Source organism: Panulirus ornatus, chromosome 67, assembly GCF_036320965.1.
Source record: "Panulirus ornatus isolate Po-2019 chromosome 67, ASM3632096v1, whole genome shotgun sequence".
Lineage (NCBI taxonomy): Eukaryota > Metazoa > Arthropoda > Malacostraca > Decapoda > Palinuridae > Panulirus > Panulirus ornatus.
The window spans coordinates 10,238,816-10,263,155 of NC_092290.1; the positions used below are offsets into that span (position 1 = coordinate 10,238,816).

The 24,340-nt window shown below is 40.8% G+C and overlaps 1 protein-coding gene across 12 annotated transcripts in view; it reads right to left on the bottom strand.

Annotated features, from left to right (window-relative positions):
• LOC139747116 (uncharacterized) overlaps nucleotides 1-10,608 on the bottom strand; it is a 120,009-nt gene extending 109,401 nt beyond the window's left edge. For 11 of the 12 annotated variants that reach the window (XM_071659013.1, XM_071659009.1, XM_071659011.1 and 8 more), the window contains exons 1-5: nucleotides 10,529-10,608; nucleotides 7,312-7,409; nucleotides 4,801-5,439; nucleotides 3,771-3,989; nucleotides 2,471-2,587 (exon numbers count right to left, since the gene is read on the bottom strand). In XM_071659013.1, the coding sequence (XP_071515114.1) occupies nucleotides 2,471-2,587; nucleotides 3,771-3,989; nucleotides 4,801-5,439; nucleotides 7,312-7,392 (1,056 nt within the window). In that variant the 5' untranslated portion in view covers nucleotides 7,393-7,409; nucleotides 10,529-10,608. Of the gene's footprint in view, nucleotides 1-2,470; nucleotides 2,588-3,770; nucleotides 3,990-4,800; nucleotides 5,440-7,311; nucleotides 7,410-9,866; nucleotides 10,471-10,528 lie in introns of those variants that run through there. The other variant, XM_071659006.1, reaches the window with a different exon arrangement.
• Nucleotides 10,609-24,340: the final 13,732 nt, after the last annotated feature.

Below are 24,340 nucleotides of genomic sequence, written 5' to 3' on the forward strand. Positions count from 1 at the left end.
ACTCACTTCCAGCTGCACACAATTCCCAGAGTGTGGGCATTAACACAAAAAGTGGCCACAGTGTGTAAACATAAAAAGTTTTCTGAAGAAGAAGAAGGGAAAGGCAGCACAGTGGCAAGAAAACCAAGATAAAAATACTTGCAGGACACTGCTGTACAATAAAAAGTTATTTTACATCTTTTCCAAAGCAACACTTTTCTCCACTGCAGTCTGTCCTAAAAGCATGGGTATATACCCAAGGGTTTCTGTAGTGCAGTATTGATACCAAGAGAAGATCCAGCCACAGTAATGATACCACGAGAAGGTCAAGCTACAGTACTGATACCATGAGAAGGTCAAGCTACTGTACTGATACCATGAGAAGGTCCAGCCACAGCACTGATACCATGTGATGGTCCAGCTACAGAACTGATACCACAAGAAGGTCCAGCTGCAGTACTGATAGCACGAGAAGGCCCAACTACAGTATTGAGACCATAAGGAATTCCAGCTGCAAAAACATAAATGTATGTACCTTCAATAGTAATTTGAAGGCACAAAGAAATCTATTTCTAAAGTCACAAAGAGTAGAGTAACACCTTATAAACTGAGAAACCATCTGATGAAGGTGGTAAATACCCCTTTCCTTAATCTCCTTCAACAAAAGGTTTCTGCAGGAGGATAAGGCCTTTCTTACATCATATGCTAGAGCATAAAGCCCTGGTTGAATCAATGACACAAATTTCTTAACTCTCAGGATTATCACATGTTGAATTTATGTTTTTAGGGTTTTCAAAAATGAACACATATAAAGAATTATGTTTCAATGTTGACTTTCTTGCGTATGACTGGCTTTCATTAGTGTCAACTGCGTTGCTGGTGGATGAACCTTCTATCATACGACAGACCCATCTGTCCAAAACTTTTCTCAATTCTCCCAGAATACTGATGCATTATGGGTCTAACAGTGTGTTTGCATTAGGATAATTGTTTTTAACACTTTTTTGCACAGTTACACTTTACAACTTTACAATTCCCAGTGAATATAAAAACAATGGCTAATAACCCTATAGCATCTGCAACAGGTGTACAGGCATTCAAAAACCGTAAACTTTAAGCTGCTGATGCCATCAAAATCATGTGTTTGTCGTAAGAGATAAAAAACTGAAGCCAAAAATGGAATTATCATATATACTTCTATCAACCAGCTGACTACATCTGGGAGGTTTTAGCCTAAGGCCAAAACCTTCCAGATGTAGACAGCATTTGAGTAAAGTGAGATTCAATATTTGCAACAGGTATCAGTTTTCAGACTTGATATATGAGCCTTATCCTTCATGAAATTTTGATGTAAATACAGTTATTCATAATTCAAATACTACTAGATTTTGTAGTCAGTATCATAATTCACAATGAAGTAGAGGGTGCAACATAAAACCATGGGAACATATAGAAACTTGTATTTTTCCTCAGGTATCCATATCTTTTTCAAGATCCTTCACTTTTCATGTATAATACTGATATCATATCCTGTACACTGGTACTCAGATTCATTTTCCTATTAATTAATAATGATGCCAGCTGTTTAATGATTTAGCTGAGTGAATTCATATCATCTATGGGCAGTAGGTTGTATGGTACAGCTTGGTAGTATAGCAAGGCCAGCTGGGCTTGCTCAGTATTCAATAAATTATGAAGATGAGAGTAATCACGGCGCTCATGATATACAAAAATTAATGCATCTCATTGCACTACATTGTGACCAACTGCATTGTAAAACAATGACCAAAGCATAAACAAGTAAACCACTCTCTTACTAAATCAAATAAATGTAAAAGAAAAGGATATTGATCCACAGAATGGAAAAAGCCAGTTTGATGGCAATCATCCTCTCAATGTTCAAGTCACTAAGAATTGTGAACTAGTGAGAGGTTGAAAATGTGAGTGGGTCCATAACATCCTCTAGGTGACAGTCAATGCCTGAAATGAATGAACGGTGACAACCATGGATGAGTGGTTATCAAAGGACAAGGAAGGTTCGTGCTTGATCACTGATATTTTCAAACTCATTTTCCAAGAGATATTCTTGAGAATCTCTCATGTTCACAAGACAGACTGCAGAGAAGAAAAATGATTTTCATTTTCCTCATCTTTCCTTATGTAATCCACCATCCCATAAAATTACAATATAATTTATACTTCAATCTTTTACAAAAATAAAAAGTCCCTCCCTCCTCATGGTATGAGGAAATATCAAGTATCTATACAATATTGTCGCCCCTAAAACAGAATTAAGAAAAATTTTTCGAGATAGTTCTCTATTCATAAATCCACTGTAGCACTTGAAAAGAATGCAAAGCCTACATCTTTGGTTCTGTTCACACAACATGTGGATTATCATAGGCAATGAATCAACCTGTTATGTAAATTCAGGGACTCTTTACTCAAATGGTGACAACCTCTTTGGTACTGAGGGAGGATTAACACTCACCAGGTGGTGTGCTTGCTGAGGTTGTGGCCCTGGGTGACCCGAAAGAGACAGCTCCTGGTTCAAGTCACCACAGTAGCCCTGACTTGAAGTTTCACCTCCTTCACTCATGCTAGACCACTGAGAAAGCATATTTTAATTACTATTAGTGTATATGAACATGATGAAATCAAGACAAACTAACAAAAAAGGACAATTGTAATCATTAGGTCAAGAGCCAACTGGAAAGGGTTAACTGCTTATAAGAATGAAAAAGAAACAAAATCAACATGATTTAAAACTTATTGGACTATTGTCCTATATTCTATTACATAATATAACCAACAAACTAAAAGAGAAATCAATACTGAACATGTCAGGAACATGCAAGATCTAAGCTCATAAGGCTGAGGTAGATCAGTTGGGCTTGAATACACAAGGATGCAGTATGTTGGAAGGATTTTTACTACCATTTACAGTTTGCCTCTCAGTGACATTAACACTCCAGCAACACATTAACGTTCAGAAGTATTAGTCTTCTAATTCTTCACAAAGCTAAATAATGATAAGTCTACTTCTGTGCATTTACCTAAGGCTAATAATCCTACTTTCTCTTTTTATCTATGGCTAAGTTTACTTTTATGTGCGTATCTAAGGTTTAGTATATGCATTCATCTATTACACTACATATCTGAAAGGACAAAAAACTTCATATGTTTAGGAAAGGTAAAAATGAAAGAAAAAACTGAGTGGATGTTGTAGGGTTTATGGAAAGTGGGCATCAATGGATCATGCATTAATCACTAGCCATGCAAGGGATTGACCACTGAAGGTGAACGCGCAGAGATGGGCAAGTGATGGGATGTCTAATCACTTCTTGGTGAAAGTGAGAGTGAAAGTTTGTAGTGGCCATCAGAAAAGAGGAAATGATACAAGTGGTAAGGCGGTGAAAGTGGATGAGCTTGGAAAAAGAGATTTGTTTGCTTAGATAAAAAGAAAGTTGGGTAAAGAATGGCATAAGATGAAAGTAAAGTAGGAAAGTAGATAAGGAATGGAAGGTATTTACAGAGGTACTGCTTGTATGTGCAGGTGAAGTATGTGGCATGAATACTTAAGAAACAATTACTTTTGCCACAATGTATTGAACTGGATATATATTCATAATTGTCAGAAAGTATTCATGAATCATGCATTTATGTATGAGTGGAAACATGCACCAAGATTTCAAAGTATAAGCACAAAGTTAAGTAAAAATTCAGCACAATCATTCACTTTACTATTCATTAACAGACAGCATAAAAATACAGGCACTGTATAGCCTTACCCCTTGTAGTCCTGAAGGCCCTGCTTGAGAGTTAAATGGCTGGTCCTCAGATGCATGACGATAAGTGGAAGACAATGGCAAGTTTGGGTGATCTTTGGTTTCTCCATCATCTTCAACACCAAGGTCAGAGACTAGTGATCCGTAGTCAAACCCTGCTTCTGGTACTTCACCTTCACTTTCAGGTTCTATTTCTTCTTTAACAAGCGGTTCATCCAAAACCTGGAAAGAAAAAAAAATTAGATGCATCCATCAGAATTCTGATGGTAGAAAACAAGTGCCAAGACCCCTTTTCTTTTAACTAAAGGTTTCTAAGGAAGGTTCCTAATTCCACATTGTGATATGTCTCGCCAAAGGAAATTTCAAGGTTCCAGAGATATCAAACAATCTTCCCCTTAAAAAACTCGGCTTCAGCCCAAAAGTTTTTCTAGAATAAATTGAGCATAAAGCACAAAGCTTTCTTGGGTATGTATTTCAGAAGCTGATAAAAAGACAATTTCTACATTCAACAGTTCCACTCTAAGCCAGGTATCTAGGATTTTGGGTTTATCTTAACCCAAATGAGGTTGTTATCAAAGAGAAGATGAGCTTTGAGTCTGGACACACCATGAAAATCACTCATTCTCATTCTGGAGCCTAAAGGTGTCAGGAAAATTAGTTTTTAAAAGAAGACAATAAAGAATTATACTATCAAAAAATAAATACAGAAAAACTGCCTAAACTCTAGAAGGCAATCATGGGTGAGTCGAGAAGCAACTGGTTTCCCTAGAATGAATTTAGAGAAGTTTATCACAATCAGGGTTTAACATTTTAATACCAAAAACCTACGGACAGGTTCTTCACAGGTAGTCCAAGATGAAGCAACAGTACCATTTGCTCTATTTTTGTCAGCTCCTAAGCACTACTACCCACCTCATTGTCTACTTTCATTCTAACCAACATAAGTCATGAACTCAAGCTCTTATAGTCTTTAAAAGAAATCCACAATGGTAACATTACAAAATCTTTCACAAAACAAAAATGCAATACATACCTCAACTTGTGCCTCAGGTGATTCTTTTGAAATTGGTATGCGTTCCATTCCCTGCTCCATTTCTTTACTGATCTGTTGATCTGGCTGATCTGCTTCAATCCTTTCTCCTCTTCTTTCTAATTTTTGGTCCTCTTTTTGGTCTGTTTTATTATGGTGTCTATTTGTACCAGTATGTTCCTGTGGATGTTCACTGCCTCTTCTAAACGGGGAGGAACGAGGAGAGGGAGCATTGGAATGGAAAGTTTGTGTTTCATTCTGAGAGGGACTCCTATTATGGTCTCGTCTTTGTCGCTTTGCATGGGGACTGCTCCTATCATCAGATGAACTTCGCATATGCAATGTCTTTTTGCTGTGGGATGGTGGTTCATCAGGCACAGCCAATCCCTTTATCTGTAATAACTCAGCAGCCTTGATCAGCTGTGCTAGATCATTCTGTGCCACACTCACAACTCCTGCATACATGTAACTCAGAAGTGCCTCGATGTCTCTACACTCCACATCTTTGACAACAATGATAGGATGTTTACATGGTGTCCTCTCAAACATCTTAAGAAAGTAATCACTACACGTTGACAACACCAACTTGTGTGCTGGATAGAATTTTCCATCACATGCCACGGTTACATCAGTGTATCTCTCCTGAAAGATATAACAAATTGAGCATGAGCCACAAGATGAGGCAAAGTCTGAAAAGTAAAGCAACCTACACTATTTATTTCTCAGAAATATTGGTCTACCATAAGAAAAAATCAACCCTTCTATAAATAAGCCTGTGAAATATGCCAGAATCCCATAAAGTTAGGTTCTTGAGCCAGTAATGTAATCCTGACTCACAACTTCTACTGTCAAAATTCAAGTATATGAGACCTCTAAACCCTACTCCAAAATACACACATAAAAAACATATTTCTTAATTGTAACAAATGTTATTAATGTTGTAATGTCACTGACACATCAGTAAAGTTTTCTAAAAGAATTATAATAAGCCCAGTGGGTAGAAAGGTTATTTGTGCTCCTAGATCTTTGAGGTACAAGTGATTCTGGCTTGCTGCAAGTTGCTTGTGTGATGTTTCCACACAAAGCTCCTGAAGGTCACAGACATGTTGCAAGTCCATGTTGAGAATCAAGATCACATTATACAGTCTTCTGAACTGACAAATTCTCCATAAAGCATGTGAGGATGTCCTTGTGGAATGTTATGGAGACCTTCCATATAAGTTGCTGGTCTCTCCCTTTCTGGTTATGGTCCAGCCAAATAATACCTAGTCAATAGCAGAAATCTTTTCAGCAAGATCCAAATGGTCTTGCAATTCCATCCAATCATTATGCCACCCACTTTCAGCCATCAATTGTCAACAAAGTATCCTTTACTCTTTTTCACACAAAGATAAGATAAATTTCCATGTTCTGTGTAATGACTCAGTGAATGTTGTATCCCTCCTACAGCCCCTGCATCCATATCATTCAGGGTTAATATTAACTCTGGACCCACTTAATGTAAAGCCATTTAAAGAGATAAAATCTTTGTACAAGTTAGTGAGCAATCACAAAAAGGATTACTCATAAACCTGAAACAGGCAGAGCCATAAGGAACCAGATCAAGCGGTTGAACACTTATGAGATAAGAGAGGATTAACAGAAAAATGAAATGCAATGAAGAGAGAACTGGCAGAAATGCATTAACTATATCATATCTTGATCCAGAATAAGAGATATGACAAATAATGCTATTTGATGAAATGTTTATAATACTCTGTTCTTAGATAACTGTGGCTATATGATAGTTCAAAATTTTGTAATATTCCAAAATATGCGAATTTCACCCATCACAGGAAAATACCTTTATCTCTCTAGCCTGAAATATAAAGGCTGAGGAAGGATATAATACGTATGACGACAAGCCTGTTGGTAAGGTATAGTTTGCTGTAAGACAGATCAGTCTACTCTGTTTTGCAAGAGAAAATTTAACAATAACAGGGTTAATACAAGTTATAGGATGCTGATCAAGAGGAGCTGGCCAAGTGAGATGATACATAAGAGAGGCATCAGACTGAGAGCAAGGAGGCAGATAGGAAGGATGAACAGAATGAAGTGGAAGCTGGTGGAAACATCTATGTATGTAATACATTAAGTTTAGTGAGCAAAGGGGAAAGGAATGCATGAAGAAAACTCCACATGAATCTTTCTCGTCAAGAGAGGAAGAAAGACCGGATACTGATATACACACCCAACTTACATGACAAGGTAAACAGATACACTGTACTGTTACTAACAAGACTTCATAGTAATGCTAACACTAACTTGTATTATAGCGAGAATGGTGGACAACAAATACAGCAGTTCTGAATGAATGTTATACAACATTAATCCATAATGGTAAACCAAAGAAAACGATCATTCACTTAAGTCTACAACATCACATACAAATCACAATTCAGAATATTTCACACGATGACCTGCAATCTACTTTATTTCCTCATAAAACTCTTAAACCCACATCAACTGACATACCATTTCCCGTAGTGTGGACAGCATGTGGCAAAATGTAGAACTGTGGTTATTCCACGATAAAGACAGCATTCCCTCCGCCATTGTGAGTTTACACTGACCTGCAAATGGAAGAAGACAAATCTAATACACTTAACATAAAAACGTAGTCCTGAAACAGATATGTTCATGGATCAAGCCACTGTGGTACAGTTACAATAGCTATCACAGGTTCTAGGTTCTAAGTTATAGAGAATCAAGGAAGTTTTGCTGTGTAAAATTTAGAAATGAGGAATCTTTAAATGATATAAAAACATCTGAGAAACCTTTGTCAGAAATATAGGTGATACAGGAATTTTCTTTTTTTATTTTAAATTAAAGTCAATAGCTACACGTCAAATACATGATTTTTTTACCGATTCCTATGTATTATCATTACTTTCACAGATCATAATCTTATTTCAAGTTATTCAGTCAACTGTACCTAATTAACAATATACATGTACACTGATGGTTTCTTCCTCTTCACAATCATTCATTTCCATCCATTTTGATTTTATTTTTCTAAAAAAAAATTCTACCCCATACTGTCTTTCCTGGTATATAATAGTTACTCACTCTCCTAAATGTCAGTGGCTTACTCCCTGACATGATGGCAGCTCATTTGTGAAACACACTAGTGGCTTAATCCCAGACGTGTTGGCAGCTCATACACAGTCACATGTCAAGAGACTCACTGCCTAATACATTTGCAGTGAAATCAATTGGTGAAGTCTTTGAGATCTTCATCCCTGCGGCCTGTGCTGGGCCCAGGCTGTTGGATTGGATCACTGGTCAACCCAGCTCTTAGGAGCTGTAGTTCGTATGCCTACATAGCCCCAACAGCCTGGATGGTCTGGTACACTTTAGAGGTACTTATCCAGTGCACTCTTAAACTTCTCTACTGTTTGTCCTTTCTGTTTCTAATAATAAGAGGCACAGTGGTGAAGAGTCTAAGGCCCCTGATATCTAAGACTTTCTCTCTTTTTTTTATGCACATTGCACCTTTGGTTTTAAGTAGTAGTATTTTATGAAGTCTTCCATGCCTATTGAGCCTGCAGGATGTTATTTTTAGAATGTAAATTGGGATTTTTTAGGTATAGATGATTATATACCTTTCCAATCCATGCTCAAAGGAGTAAAGTCTCTGAGATTTCAGCCATTCCCAGTAATTCAGTTCCTTTACCAAATCAATATGGACTATGAGAGACCTACGAACAATTTCTAATTTTGCAATTTCACCCACCATGTAGGGAGATGTTAGAACACTACAATATTCAATGTGAAAGAATCAGTACCTTCAGAAGTATCACCATTGGTTCTTTCTTTCCCTTTCTTAAAGCTCTGCAGGATCCAACCTAACCATCCTTTGGCATAAGGCAACCACTGTTTTGTTCACTGAGGGTTAAGTCATTAATCATTATTACTCATGAGGTCTTCCACAACATTCATCTGGTTTATGACAGTGTCTGTCTGTGTCTGGTATCCTGTATTGTTTTAAATATCTTCCATTTTCCCCATACTGGAGGAGTTCAAACAAAGCATGCTGTTCTGTTGCCCAGCTGGGAGAGGTATATCATCATCATGGGCACCTGGAAACCCTTGATGGTATGGTACCCAACCTACATTCAGAAATAACATCGTAATAGCATGACAGGCATGGAATTCTTTATAAAATACTACATGTGAAATCCAAAGGTGCCATATGCACAAAAAGAGAGAACACCTTAAACATCTGGGGCCCAAGAATCTTCAAAACCATGTAATCTACCAGCAGAAACAACTAGGATGTGGGGGCTAAATGGGCATGAGGGTCATGGCTTCCAACAACTTGGTTGATGAATGACCCATTACAGCAGCCTGGGCTATGAGGGTGAAGAACCCCAAAAGACACCACGAGGTAACTGAGAGAGACAGGATCTTTCTGCTCTGAAACCATGTTGTCCTATTCACTTTCCAATCTGTGTTCATCTATTTTGCCTCTCAGAACTCCTTCAAAGATATCAATAATGTATGAGTGAAACATGTCTCCAGCTTATTCACCGACATACAGTGGCAGCTCATTCACAGCAACGTAGATATTTCAATGGTACAGAGATGAAATTAGATCATATTATTTTAAGCATAATAAAACAAATGCAGCCTATCACAAAAGAGTAAAATTTCCCATTATTCTTTATTTTCATTAACTGCATAAAGTACTCGCAATGTTGGTCAAAATTTTACTGATACCAATACATCAATAGTAATTACTCATTCATTATCATTATAATGATACAGTTAGACACTCAAAAAAATAAAAGATTGTCTTGGTTAATCTTGATCTTGACCCAACCTTGTCATTATTATAACTGAGTAATGACAAGATAATGACTTAAAGCTTGTTCTATGGTTCATTCAGCTTCAATAATCAACACGCATGAAAATACCAACACACAAAAATAAAACTGCACTTACAAAAATTGTCTCGCTCAATATCAATCTCCACCTGGCCTTCCTAATATAGCTGCGTAATGAAGAGGCGATGATCAAAAACTTACTTGGTGATTTGTCACACACTCAATAAGTGTAGCCCATGAAGGTGTGGTACATTTGACGTAATAGTGCTTTAGGGGAGCACCGAAGTGTCAGTTGGTAGGACCCAAAATGCCGGTTGGTTGTGGCCAATGTGTCGGTAAATGGAAGGGGGACGAAAATGTCAGTAGGGGGTGAAGAGTCTTGTCATGCCTACCAAGTATAAGGAGTCATCTTATATACTTTTCCTCCATCTTATTTCTAACGTTTCCCTAAACTGGCATTTCGTCAGTCCTGCAAAAGTTTATTGAAAATAGTATTTCTGTACACTATGGAGACGGGGTGCACGATGTCTTGAGGATTTAACAAGAGCCTATAAATCCATTGCTACCACGGTACGAGCAAGTCTAGCAAACCCAATACATTTCATCCATTACTTATCTACACCTTCACCACAATCTTCGATAAGAAGACATTGACGAATTCCGACACATATTCATCAACTTTCCATAGTATTCTCTCGTTGTCCATGAAAGCATCACAATAAAGAGCACTCTGCATTGGTAATGTGAAACCCTAAACCCGCACCAGCCATACCATTCCTTTATGACTCGTTCCTTTACTCCCTCTGGGGAACCAGTAAGTGCACAAGTTATGTTCTACACAACAGAACTTGGTCTATACTCACAATGGTGTTTTCTTACACAAAGAAATTAACCTGGGCAGCTTCCTGCGCCGCTCGGCGTTACAACAACAAAATCATACTTCTAGTGTCCATGATTATAAAGTAATAAGTACTGTGAAAAACTGAAATAAGATATATTTTCCTTACGATATTGATATCTAGCATTTTTCAAAATAGAATGAATATTTCTAAGATAAATGTAAGTTACTACAATTTGTTAATAGTTTATCCGTAGGGTCCCTTCCCAGGAAAACATGCTAGACATTTAGACAACACTTTTTTCTAATAATTCTGTTTAAATACGACAGTTATTTATTTTGAAGTTATATATATAAAAAAAAACAAGGATCTTTTACAGCCGTAAGCTAATCAGCAGTAGAGCGCTCAGCTGGTGAACATCACATAATGAATATATATTTGTTCCCCTGTGTCCATTAAGGAAGTACCTAACTTGACGGAAAAGTCTCTAATAATTTCCTATACAATGCTTCTGGTATTGGGCACAGTAAACTTAATTCGCTTTGGAACCAACTCAGGGTCATGGGAGTCAATTGTCTGGGTCTAGCATAGTAGAATATTGCTTTTGTATGTATGTTGTAGAAATTATGCTAAAATGTGTATGGGAACTGGAAGCAAAAGACAGATAATGATAATCAACGGGAAGTGTGTTCGCCTATCTCAAATAATGATTTTAAGTGCACTGGACCGGCAGTACAAATACATTATTCATACACAAAAACTGTACGATGAAATTATGAAAATTTAAGTATACATCAGCAAACTTATAAAAGACTTGAGACCTGCAGTTCAATTAGCACGTTGCTCCTCGGAGCAACATAAAACTTGTCTAGGCTTGATCCGCCATGCTTTTACCTCTACGGATACAGGCGAAATTCTCCAATTCCTTCTAATTCTCCCACTAGTTCTCCTGGCACACATATTGCTGTAACTTCTGCATACGTAACGCCGGACGTGCAGCTTCCGTTCCCGTGTGGATCAGCGGGCAAGGAGGCTGCTAACCTTGGGAGACCCCGCGACATCCACAGACCTTCCTGCCAGAGTTCGGAACAGCAAACCCCGCTGTATGAGTCTCCTCGGCCATGCAATAAGGCTTGAACTATATACAAAATAATGGCTTTCACCTTCTGATCGTACACCCCGGGGGCATAATAGACGTGACATGAGGTCGAGCGTTGTTTTAAAAGACCTTGCAACGTCTCTAAAACCAACCCCTTTCAGTCTGCTACCATTAATTTGTCTCGACTACTTTCCACTTTCCGAAATGCTTCCTTGATCACCTTCACCCCAGACACTTGTGCTACATTATGATTCATGGACGCTATAGCCTTGGTATTTCCTTTATGCGTATTTTGGGGTACTATTTTCCATAATTGTATTGTGAGGGATTTAGTATTCTTCAAGAAGAAGACCTGAAAAACCTAAAGGAGATGTAGGTTATATAGATGACTGAGATGTTTATTGATACTCAGGTCAGTTTCTATGAATGGGTTACTGCTGGTGTTGCCCAGGACCCTTCTTATAGGTTCTTGCAGCTCAAGAATGCGATACTTACAGTAACAGGGGAATATAGAGTCCTTTAGTGTGAAAATGTCTATGACGAGATGGATAAAGCCTTACAATGCAAGGTCTAGCAGGCGGAGCCCGGTAACACAGATTCTTGAGATCTGCTGGGGACTGATGTAAACCATGTATTACTTTTCTATTATCCACGATAACCCAATTGTAATGAACAATAGTTCCAACGATTTCTCATTAAAAGTGACTAATGATTTTCCCTGGTGAAAGAATTGCTCATATCATGAGGGTAAGATAATGTAATATTTTGGGAAAGGGTGACTATAGAAAATGGAAAAGAAAGAAAACGGATTTGAGGATACACTTCCATAATTTGGTTTAACTCCAGATAAAAAATTTCCATGATGTTTCCACACTTGCTAGCAAAAATGTATAAGAAGCCACGTCTTTAGTATGTATTGTGCCATGAAAGATGATGTACCTCCGACGACTAATACATTTGACGACCTTTGTAAAATGTTACAATTAGAAAAAACATCAAAACATTGTCTAGCCCACGATATAACCCAAGTAACATAACAAGCAAAAATGGAACAATTACCGTTATTAATGTCGATGATTTCCAACTTCGATATGATCTTATACAATGCACGGTGATGAATGATGAACAGCTCACCACCAGCTCCACTAGGCTGGCAGAGAAAAGACTACAAAGATAGGAGGCCTGACCATTTTAAAGTCGCTGATAAGCAGACGTAGAATAGCATTTTGTACTGGCTGACCTCATACCTTAGGGGGTTCCTCTCCATTCACAGCTCCTTCACGTCTGAACGTAATCGAGACTTGGTAAATGACTGAGAAGAATGATATAAACAAGGGGAAGCAAAACGAAAAATAAGATTCTAGGAGAGAGCCGTGTGACGCTAGCCTATCATATGTAAAGCCTATTCAAAAATAATGTGAAGTGCTCGCTCACATGAGTGTGACGGGTGTCGAACTTCGTGAGAGCAGATCAATTATTTTACATCATCAGATTATCTGGAAACTGTCCATACCTATTGAAATTTAACATCAGGAGTGAGGCACTAAAACATGATCGAAGAACAATACTACTGCAAGTGTAATCAATCAATTTGCTAATTTGGATATGATCCATCGAATTCATAATAATACATCCGTGTTTTTTTTTTATCTTTTTTTTTTCTAGTCCGGCACTGACCCGGGTTTGTCAATCGCTCTATGTTAACAACATTCAAGCAATAGAATCATCACGATTTTTTCTGTGACGCCTCTCACAACTTGTGGCATTTCTCATCAACAAAATCCACACTTATTCTCAATAAATCTTTTGGCAAGCTAAGTAAAATCATTTTGGATTCGCCGTGATCCTGATCTATGTAGTCTTTCAGCTGCATTTATCTTTATTTGGTTATCAAAATCATGAATCTGTATCTGATGATAATTCTCTAGAACCAGGTATGTACGGAGGGATATTATTGTAGATAGGCCTTTCGCCCCAAAATAAGTTGAATTCCGTTGTATCTCATAGTAAAAGCGTCCCCCCTCCTCATTCAGCTCTTCGCTGTATCATCTCCATATCGAAGACACATGGCTACCTGTAGTAGGTGCAGGCGGTACACACCACTCACCACACCGTAAGGCAGGTCGGGACACCCATCCAGCCACACAGCCTCGTATGATGTGGTGGTGGGTGTGTGTGTGTGGAGGTGCGTGCGGCAGGCGGGCGGGCCGCCACCACCGCGCCCGCCACACACACCTCCGCCAACACCACCAAATAGGCTCTGCCACCACAAGGTTCGCCCGCCAACAGAGACACATAATGTACCGGGTTCCGTACATCTCCTCACACGGATGATGACCACTATTCTCCTCTCTTCCTTAAAAAATAACCTTTTTTCTTTCTTCATTTGGTTATAAATCAAGCAGCTACCACGTTAGAATACTGCAGCTTACCGATAAGTATTACATATTCAAGTACGATTTAACGACGTTCTAAGAATGAAACGTTTGCTTGCTACGCAGGCAAAAAAACCTCTTTTAAACAAAACACATTCACCGTTTTAGAACAATAATGACGTTATTGATAAACGACTTATGTATTCCATCAAGCCATATCTCATTTATTTCACTCTCACGTATAAGGCAATAGGGGAAAGAATACAGGAATTAAATCTGCTGCTTCCTTGTGAGTTTGCTAGAGTGTCAGGGGGTCCGGCCAGGCCAGGCAGGTGTCGCTCAGCCCGGAGCGGGAGGTCCGTCCAGCCCGCCACCACCAACAGGCCCCCATAACCAGCCACCCTCATCTGTGTATCACGTACCCACCACCCTTACCCGTGTCACCTTACCCATCCTCATTCACGTCACCCACACCACCATGTAGAAGTAGGCCTTCCTGATATTGCGAGGATAATTTAATCTTATCGACTTTAAACTCAGTTTATATATTAAAACTATGGATCGAAATATGAACTGACTTCCTGTTTGTACTCTAAACATTATCTTCTTGCATCATTATATATATATATATATATTCTTTTTTAATACAAATTCGCCATTTCCTGCGTTAGCGAGGTGGCGTCAAGAACAGATAACTGAGTCTTTGAGGAAATAATCCTCACTTAGCCACCTCCTCTGTTTCTTCTTTTGGAAAAGTAAAACAGGAGGGGAGGATTTCCAGCCCCCCCGCTCCCTCCCCTTTTAGTCGCCTTCTACGACACGCAGGGAATACGTGGGAAGTATTCTTTCTCCACCCAACCAACCAGCTCCCCACACTGTGGCACAAGGGCTGACCAATTCGTTACAGGCGGCAGAACGAATTGAAGGAGAGTCATGTAACAAACAGGAGGTAGGAGGTGAGGCCGCTCGTGGAGCGGGGGTACTCTAGACATGTCCCTTAGCCAGCGAGATCTCCAGCGAAACGCCAGCCTACACTCCCCGCCCTGCCTACCGGTGCCTCTCCTCAATCATCGTTCTCGACACTGTCCTCACTCCTCCGTCCACACCCTCGCTCACTCCTCCGTCCACACCCTCACTCACCCCTCCGTCCACACCCTCACTCACTCCTCCGTCCATACCCTCACCCACTCCTCCGTCCATACCCGCACTCACTCCTCCGTCCATACCCTCACTCACTCCTCCGTCCATACCCTCACTCCTCCGTCCATACCCTCACTCACCCATCCGTCTATACCCTCGCTCACTCCTCTCCCGCCCGTCCTCCTGAGGACCCCATACAACCCTCAGGGAACGTTGCTGAGGGCAGCACTCAGCTCCCGGGAGGAGGGAGGCGTTGTGGTTTGGGTTGAGGCCATCGAGAAGGTGTTGTGTGAGGCGTGCGTAGTGTGAAAGTGGAATGAATATTTGGGTCTGAAGCCATGCTGGGGTGAGGGAAGGGGAAAGCAGGATGTCTTGGTTGGTTCTGTAGTGATATGATTCTTCAAGGAGCTTGACTATATTGATGATAGGAACGTGGAACAGTACGAGGAAGAGATGAGTTTGGAGGGTTACAGGATGAGGGTATTACGCAGGCAGGTTTCCAGCAGTGTGACTCTTTGTTGTGTGGCCACAAGTGGATGCAGATGTTTGTAGTTCCTACTAGGCTAAAGTGGTTTACGTGGAAGACTGGTACGCGAACAGAGCCTGGTGCATGGGGAATTCTTTAAGGTTTTAACCGAGTTACGTGCGTCAGGAGGGGTGAAGAGCGGGGTTAACTGTTGTTCAAGGTGGATCATGTGTCATATCTTTACGACTAAGGTGGTGTGCGAGATTTGCTGTTGATACTGTAAGTTACGTTTCATGTTTGTATACGTGTTCTTGTGAGAGATTTGCTGTTGATAGTGTAAGTTATGTTTCATGCTTGTATACGTGTTCTTGTGAGAGATTTGCTGTTGATAGTGTAAGTTATGTTTCATGCTTGTATACGTGTTCTTGTGAGAGATTTGCTGTTGATAAAGTTATGTTTCATGTTTGTATACGTGTTCTTGTGAGAGATTTGCTGTTGAGAGTGTAAGTTGTTTCATGTTTGTATACGTGTTCTTCGGGCGATGGTGGTAAGTGCTGCTATGTTGGATGACCAGTGCTTCATGTGAGGGGAGTGAGTATCTTCTCTACTCGTATCATCCACCAAGGTCGAGTGTGGCGGGTGTTGTGCTTTTAGAGTTAAGGAAAGTGAGTGATCGTCTGCAGACATGCTTGCTCATGGTCAGTCCCGGGCTCTTATCATTCACTGGTAAGTGGAAACCCTTGACTGAGCTCACCTCACCAAGGGGTAGCATACGTCCGTGTGTGTGGAAGCTTGGGCTACTGTATCCATCAGGTGTGGAGGGCTGGGGGCTGCCCCACTACGTGTGGAGGGCTGGGGCTACCCCACTACGTGTGGAGGGCTGTGGCTGCCCTACTAGGTGTGGAGGGCTGGGGCTGCCCCACTAGGTGTGGAGAGCTGAGGCTGCCCCACTAGGTGTGGAGGGCTGGGGCTGCCCCATCAGGTGTGGAGGGCTGGGGCTGCCCTACTAGGTGTGGAGGGCTGGGGCTACCCCACTAAGTGTGAAGGGCTGGGACTGTCCCATCAGGTAAGGAGGGCTGGGGCTGCCCCACTAGGTGTGGAGGGCTGGGACTGCCCCACTAGATGTGGAAGACTGGGGCTGCCCCACCAGGTGTGAAGGGCTGGGGCTACCGTGTCCACCAGGTGTGGAAGACTGGGGCTGTCCCATCAGGTGTGAAGGACTGGGACTGCCCCACCAGGTGTGGAAGACTGGGGCTGCCCCATCAGGTGTAGAAGACTGGGGCTGCCCTACTAGGTGTGGAAGACTGGAGCTGCCCCACCAGGTGTGGAAGACTGGGGCTGCCCCACCAGGTGTGGAAGACTGGGGCTGCCCCACTGGGTGTGAAGGGCTGGGGCTGCCCCCACAAGGACGGAGGCTGGTTAGCCATGCAATGATCATGGCCGAGATGCCCATATTGGGAAGGGCGTCTCGCCAGGCATGAAGGATGCATTCGCGCGGTGTATTCTTACCCTCAAATTATGTCAAATAATATATCATCTAGCCAGCATGTGTTGTTCACTCTAGGAGGCCACAGAATGATCCAGCAAGCTATTCCAGTCACTGGAGAAGACAGCGCGGTGGAACATCCGGGCTGTCAATGATAAATGAATCCGTGATACGCGGAAACAAGGAGTGTGATTCTTGAACTGGAAGAAGATATATATATATATATATATATATATATATATATATATATATATATATATATATATATATATATATATATATATCCCTGAGGATAGGGGAGAAAGAATACTTCCCACGTATTCCCTGCGTGTCGTAGAAGGCGACTAAAAGGGAAGGGAGCGGGAGGCTGGAAATCCTCCCCTCTCGTCTTTTGATTTTCCAAAGGAACAGAGAAGGGGGCCAAGTGCGGATATGCCCTCTCAGGCTCACTCCTCTGTTCTTGACGCTACCTTCGCTAACGCGGGAAATGACGAATATGTATGAAAAGAAAAATACATACTCTATATTGCTGCAGCTTTGGATAATACTGGAGGCGATGTGGTTACAGGGCAGGGCGGAGGGGTTGTTATGCCTGAAGCCACCACCTTCAGCTTCCTTAAGGCTTGGGAGATCGTCATGGAGAGAAGCGACCTTGGCCGCTGCCTCTTATCAGAGCGCTTAAACGACCACCAGACCCATTGAGCCAGCCCCCCACGCCGTAAATCTGAAGAAGCGACATTTAATATCTCATTTTCTTTTTTTTTTTTTTTTTTTGCTTGTTTGTACCCGTAACGGGAGCACTAAGCTGGTGGTAGCGGTACTGGCGGAGGAGCGAAGGCGTGTGTGTGTGTGTGTGTGTGTTGCAATCCTGCCGAAGGAGGACGCCCTCCGACACGGATGTTTCTCCAAGATGCTCTGACGATGGACGAAGGATCTCCTTCAGTACCCACAGGGCTTAAAAGTCTCTCTCTGAGGTCCCCGTGTAGCGAATGCCTTCGGCCGAAGTTCACCCGCTTGGCCAGCGGGCGGCCAGGCCGACATCCGTCAAACACTGTAGGACAGCTGATGAACCAAACATCTCAGTACCCTCAGGGATATGTAGGTTACTAGATCATACTGAAGTATTCTGCTGTCGCGATAATCCTTATATATCCTCAAAGGAGATGAGCTTACAAGGTATTCCTTGATTATCTGTAGGGGCAACACGGATCCCGGGTCTTGTACGAGTTATGGCTGGGTTAACGCTCGTCTTCAATCCTCTTACGTACTTCCATCATCTCACAACACAGACGGAACACTTGGACTCTATCTCTGAGCTACCAGGTGTCAGCGTCGGCCAGGTTAACAAATAAGACTTTTCTGTGGTGTTGTTTTTGAGCGAGAATACATTTAATTTTACCAGGTTAACGAATAAGACTTTTCTGTGGCGTTGTTTTTGAGCGAGACTACATTAATTTTACTAGGTTAACGAATAAGACTTTCCTGTGGTGTTGTTTTTAAGCGAGACAACATTAATTTTACCAGGTTAACGAATAAGACTTTTCTGTGGTGTTGTTTTTGAGCGAGACTACGACATTTAATTTTACCAGATTAACGAATAAGACTTTTCTGTGGTGTTGTTTTTGAGCAAGACTACTACATTTAATTTTACCAGATTAATGAATAAGACTTTTCTGTGGTGTCGTTTTTGAGCGAGAATACAACATTTAATTTTACGGCTCTTTCGATAGCCTTATCCGTATAAATTATAATAAGTAACGTCCAGGAGTCTCTCTCATCCAAAACCCATCGCCCGGGTGTCTTGATCACGGTAAAGTCAATCACAGTGTGTGAAGAATCTCATTTAGAAAATCATAGAATATACAGTCAACTCTGTATACAATTTGAATCCAAATAAAAATCATACAATTTCGTCTGCCTGTGGGCAAGTCCAGCTTGACAAACGCCTTCCGGCAATCATCTTCATCCATTCAAGTGCCAATTGCAACGTAGTGAAGGTTTTTCAGTATAAACATTCCCCTGGAAATACTCAGTTGAACTGCCAGGACCCGACGATTGTCAAAGCCTAGCCACCTTCCAGGACCGGACAGTTGTCCAAGCCTAGCCACCTTCCAGGACCGGACAGTTGTCCAAGCCTAGGCACCTTCCAGGACCCGAAAACTGTCAAAGCCTAGCCACCTTCCAGAACCGGACAGTTGTCAAAGCCTAGCCACCTTCCAGGACCCGACACTTGTCAAAGCCTAGCCACCTTCCAGGACCCGACAATTGTCAAAGCCTAGCCACCTTCCAGGACCCGACAGCTGTCAAAGACTACCCACCTTCCAGGACCCGACAGTTGTCCAAGCCTAGCCATCTTCCAAGACCCGAAGGCTGTCAAAGCCTAGCTACTTACTTGCCTAGACTCCCTCCTCACCGTGGAATGATTGCATTCGACGCCAGATAACGAAATTTAACTCTTACAAAATTCCCTGGGAACCACTACAGAATTTATTTCCAACGACAGATCAGTACAACACCATGTATAAAGTTTATTTCCCTTACATTATTTAATAAAAAACAATTCATTACATTACACGCAGTCGTTATATAATATTAATTACTATTCGCAGACGTTCAAAACTTGCCGAATAAGTCTTAAACTCGTAAACAAGTAACACATATGGCTATTTCACAAGTTTAATGATGGTCTTTCACAGTAAAGGTGTTCCACGCAACACAGAGGTCGTTAGTGCGAGGCTCTGCACTCCAGCTGGCCTAACGTTGTGTATGTTAATGTGTTCTCTGATATAAAATAGAAAAAAAACAAACAAACATAACAATGCTTTTTACACAAGTCTTAAGTTGTGAAATTTGCATTTTATGTTTCGCTTAATATTCTGCTCGGCAGCGGAGGCAAAATCGCTCATTTTGATAGCTGAAGATGATACGTCTCTGTAATGGCAGTCATATTTTCTATGCATAGTCAAATATATATATATATATATATATATATATATATATATATATATATATATATATATATATATATATATATATATATATATATATATATCAAGTGTACCTTCATCATGCGCCAGGGCACAAGCACCTCGAGATCTCGGGTAATCTATTCGACCAGAAAATCGCGAGTTGAATTTCTAGGAATCCACTTGGAGGTGTGCATTGTGGCGCGGTGTAAAAAATGAGCATCATTCTCGTGTTAAAACCCCCTTTTTCCTGACCACCTCTTGCACGGACCATGGGTCGTACCCACATGCTAAAGGGTTGTACTACCTTCGTGGTGCCCCCCGGGAAATGGATTTGGAGGAAGTCATTTCCCCTACCAGTGAGCCACCGAAATCCACGAAACACACTGAAACACTTGTCAGTTGTACACCATTAAACACACAGCTGGTCAGGTGGTGTTGTTTGCTCTGGCGTAACCCAAGGGCGCCAGGATGATAAATACTAGCAAGGGAAAAAAAAAAATTGCCTCTTAAAATCCCTCCGACAGTTTCAATATTGCGTGACGACCGACAGTCGCGTCGACACTCCAAACTCCGAAAAACCCGCTCTAAGTAGAGCCATCTGCATGAATTAAACCCAAATAAGAGAAGGGATGAATATTTCATTCATATTTCGGCCATGAACAGGGGACGACTCAAACGCTGATCCAGTTTACAACTGATGAAAGTGAAGCGCTTGCGAAATTCAGGACACACGATCCACTGCCGGTAATGATCAACTCATCTTACGTAACTTTATTACTGGGTTAATCATCTCTCCTACAGTCTAAGGTCTAAGCTAAGCAGATTTCTGGTTGTAGTAAACTTTAATTTCTATACCAAGCCTTTCTGAAGACATCAACGGCATAATTTTCCAAAAGAAGGAACAGAGAAGGGGGCCAGGTGAGGGTATTCCCTCAAAGGCCCAGTCCTCTGTTCTTAACGCTACCTCGCTATCGCGGGAAATGGCGAATAGTATGAAAAAATAATATATATATATATATATATATATATATATATATATATATATATATATATATATATATTCCTATGAGTCCACGGGGAAAAGGAAACACGATAAGTTCCCAAGTGCACTTTCGTGTAATCATCACATCGTCAAGGGAGATACAAGAATGAGATAGAAGACGTAGAACAGTCAGTTGATATACAAGGAATGTGTTACAGCAAAGATCTCCGTCCGTCCGTCTGTCTGTCACACTTTCGTCTTCACGATAACTTCAGTAATAATCGTCGAACTTCAATCATTTTTGAGAGTAGGCAAGTACCTGCTTATGCCACGTATGAGTTCGGAAGTGAATAATATTGGACAGTAAATACTTTTGGGCAAAACGTTTATTTTTCTTTTGAAACTTGCTGTTCTTTGTTTATAACTTCAATAATTATAACCGGATTATAATGATTCTTCGTCGCCAGCAAGTAAACACCTAAACTAGTCCAAAAGAGAGGTGATATATCTGATATCTGCTCTGGGCAGGATCACTGGGGAAGAAAGATTCAAATCTGTGGAAAATCGTTATCCGTCAATAACTTCTCAGGTGTAATTATTACGGTAATTTCATAAAATCTTCAGCATGGATGCAGTGTATGATGGTAAGGTATCCCATACTATAATTAGACCAATGACCTATATTTCATGAGTGAATGAATATCAAACAACGACTCTATGTACCAGAACGTTGCATACTTAAAAAAAAAAAATCTCAAAACATCATTGTATTTCAGAATGTACCAGGGAAGGTGTGATCATATGTCCTTGTCTCACACTGTAATAAATGTGATGATCACTTTAGCCACTGGAGATCTTTGAATTCGTCATTTACAGTCTACATAGACAAAGCACAGACTACATTGCAGAGCTTCAAAGACAATATGCATCCTGTAATTGACATACCAAGATAATATGGTCTCACTGGCGAGTCGAACACCAAAAAAGCACTGTCACACTAAACTACAACATGAATTAACATGGACTGCACCAGCTGATGACACACCACACCCACGCACATACAAACTAGTGGGCATAATGATAGTACACACATGCGTGGAATACAGAACACACACAACATGGTGTGTATCCTTCTTTTACTACACAGATCACACGGTAGGTTCATGAAATAATATAAACATATGGATTTCCAACATCGAATGAATTTTGTCTAGCTAATATGCGTATCACAGATGCACAGGTGAGGTCATATGAGTAAGCTGTGCATAAAATGAAAGTCCATTTCTTTTTTAACCATAATTTTCGGCTCGCAAGAGAATCTGTTGATTTGGGATTACGCACACGAACCACCAATCACAACACCTGTACCCATCAACAATTGACCAATTGCAATATAATTAGATTATCTATTACACTGCTACTTACAAGTCAAACGGGTGACAGCTGCCTGATTACAACGGAGCTCTAGAGATCCGTCTGACCTCGGTGCTGACCTTAGAATAAATGGAAATAAATATTTGAAAAGAAAATTTCAATAACGTTTTAAACCCGCGGTCTCCGTCAGTGTTGCCAAGATCCCTCCAACGGCTGTGGACCCTCGCCCTGCGTCAGTCTTGCATGGATTTATTCATCTATTGTTCGCTTCTCTCGTATGAAAATTATACCTCACATAAATAAACATGAGAACTTATATAAATCTAGACAAGATATTGATAACAGAGAGAGAGAGAGAGAGGAGTGCAAAGGGGATGAACAACGCAGGAGAAATGAGAGACCTCATTGTCGTACGTATTTCTCGACCACCACCTACTGCTAGAATGCTCCTGGACAAGACTTGGACCACAGGTTGCACCTTGTTCAAGGCTTCCTCTTGAGATGTGTGGGTTTCGAAGTACCCCCTAAAGGATTTCTAATGCTTCATCATGACGTCATGAGGTTTCTAATGGTTTATAATTACGAGGTTTCCACTGGTTTTATCATTTCAGGAGGTTTCTAGAGGTTTATAATGGTCTCATGGGGTTTCTACTGGTTTATATTGAATAAGTGGATTTCTAATGGTTGAGGGTGACCTCAGAAGGTCTCTGCTGGTTTATAATGGCCTCTCAGGGTTTCTAATGGTCTATAATGATCTCAGGGTTTCTAGTGGTTTATCATGGCCTCACGGGGGTTTCTAATCGCTTACAATGAACCTAACGGTTTCTAGCTAATTATTATCTCAGAAGGGGTTTCTAGTGTTCTTATCGTTACAAAAATTTCTTCATTAACGACTTAATTGGTCGTTGTGAAGACCAAATAGAAGAAAATGTTTCACTGGTATTCGAGCGTTGGTTAGTTAGTGGAGACGAGGCGAGGTTTACCCATAGAGTTTGTGGTTATATCCATGTTGAACTGATTGCAAGACTGATTTTTCTGTCTTCCCTATAAGACGAGTAGGGAATATATATATATATATATATATATATATATATATATATATATATATATATATATATATATATATATATATATATATATATTATATATTTTATATTTTTTATTATACTTTGTCGCTGTCTCCCTGGGGATAGGGGGAGAAAGAATACTTCCCACGTATTCCCTGCGTGTCGTAGAAGGCGACCAAAAGGGGAGGGAGCGGGGGGATGGAAATCCTCCCCTCTCGTTTCCTTTTTTTTTTTTTATTTTCCAAAAGAAGGAACAGAGAAGGGGGCCAGGTGAGGATATTCCCTCAAAGGCCCAGTCCTCTGTTCTTAACGCTACCTCGCTAACGCAGGAAATGGCGAATAGTTTGAAAGAAAAGAAAAAGAAAGATTTATATATATATATATATATATATATATATATATATATATATATATATATATATATATATATGTTTATCTATTTACTTATTCTACTATACTTAACCGCCGTCTCCCGCATTAGCGAGGTAGCGCGAGGAAACAGACGAGGAATGGCCCAACACACCCACATACATATGTATATACGTAAACGCCAACACACGCACATATACACACATATACATTTCAAAGCATACATACATATACATACATATACACATACACACATCCATACTTGCTACCTTCATCCATTTCCGTCGCCACCCCCTGCTCCAGCGAGGCATGGCCAGGAACAGACCAATAAGGCCACATTCGTTCACACTCAGTCTTTAGCTGTCATGTGCAATGCACCGAAACCACAGCTCCCTTTCCACATCCAGGCCCCACAGAACTTTCCATGCCCTGGTTCAGTCCATTGCCAGCAGGTGTTACCGGACTCCAGCTGCTCGAGGAGTACAGTCTCGTCAAAGAACCTTCTCACT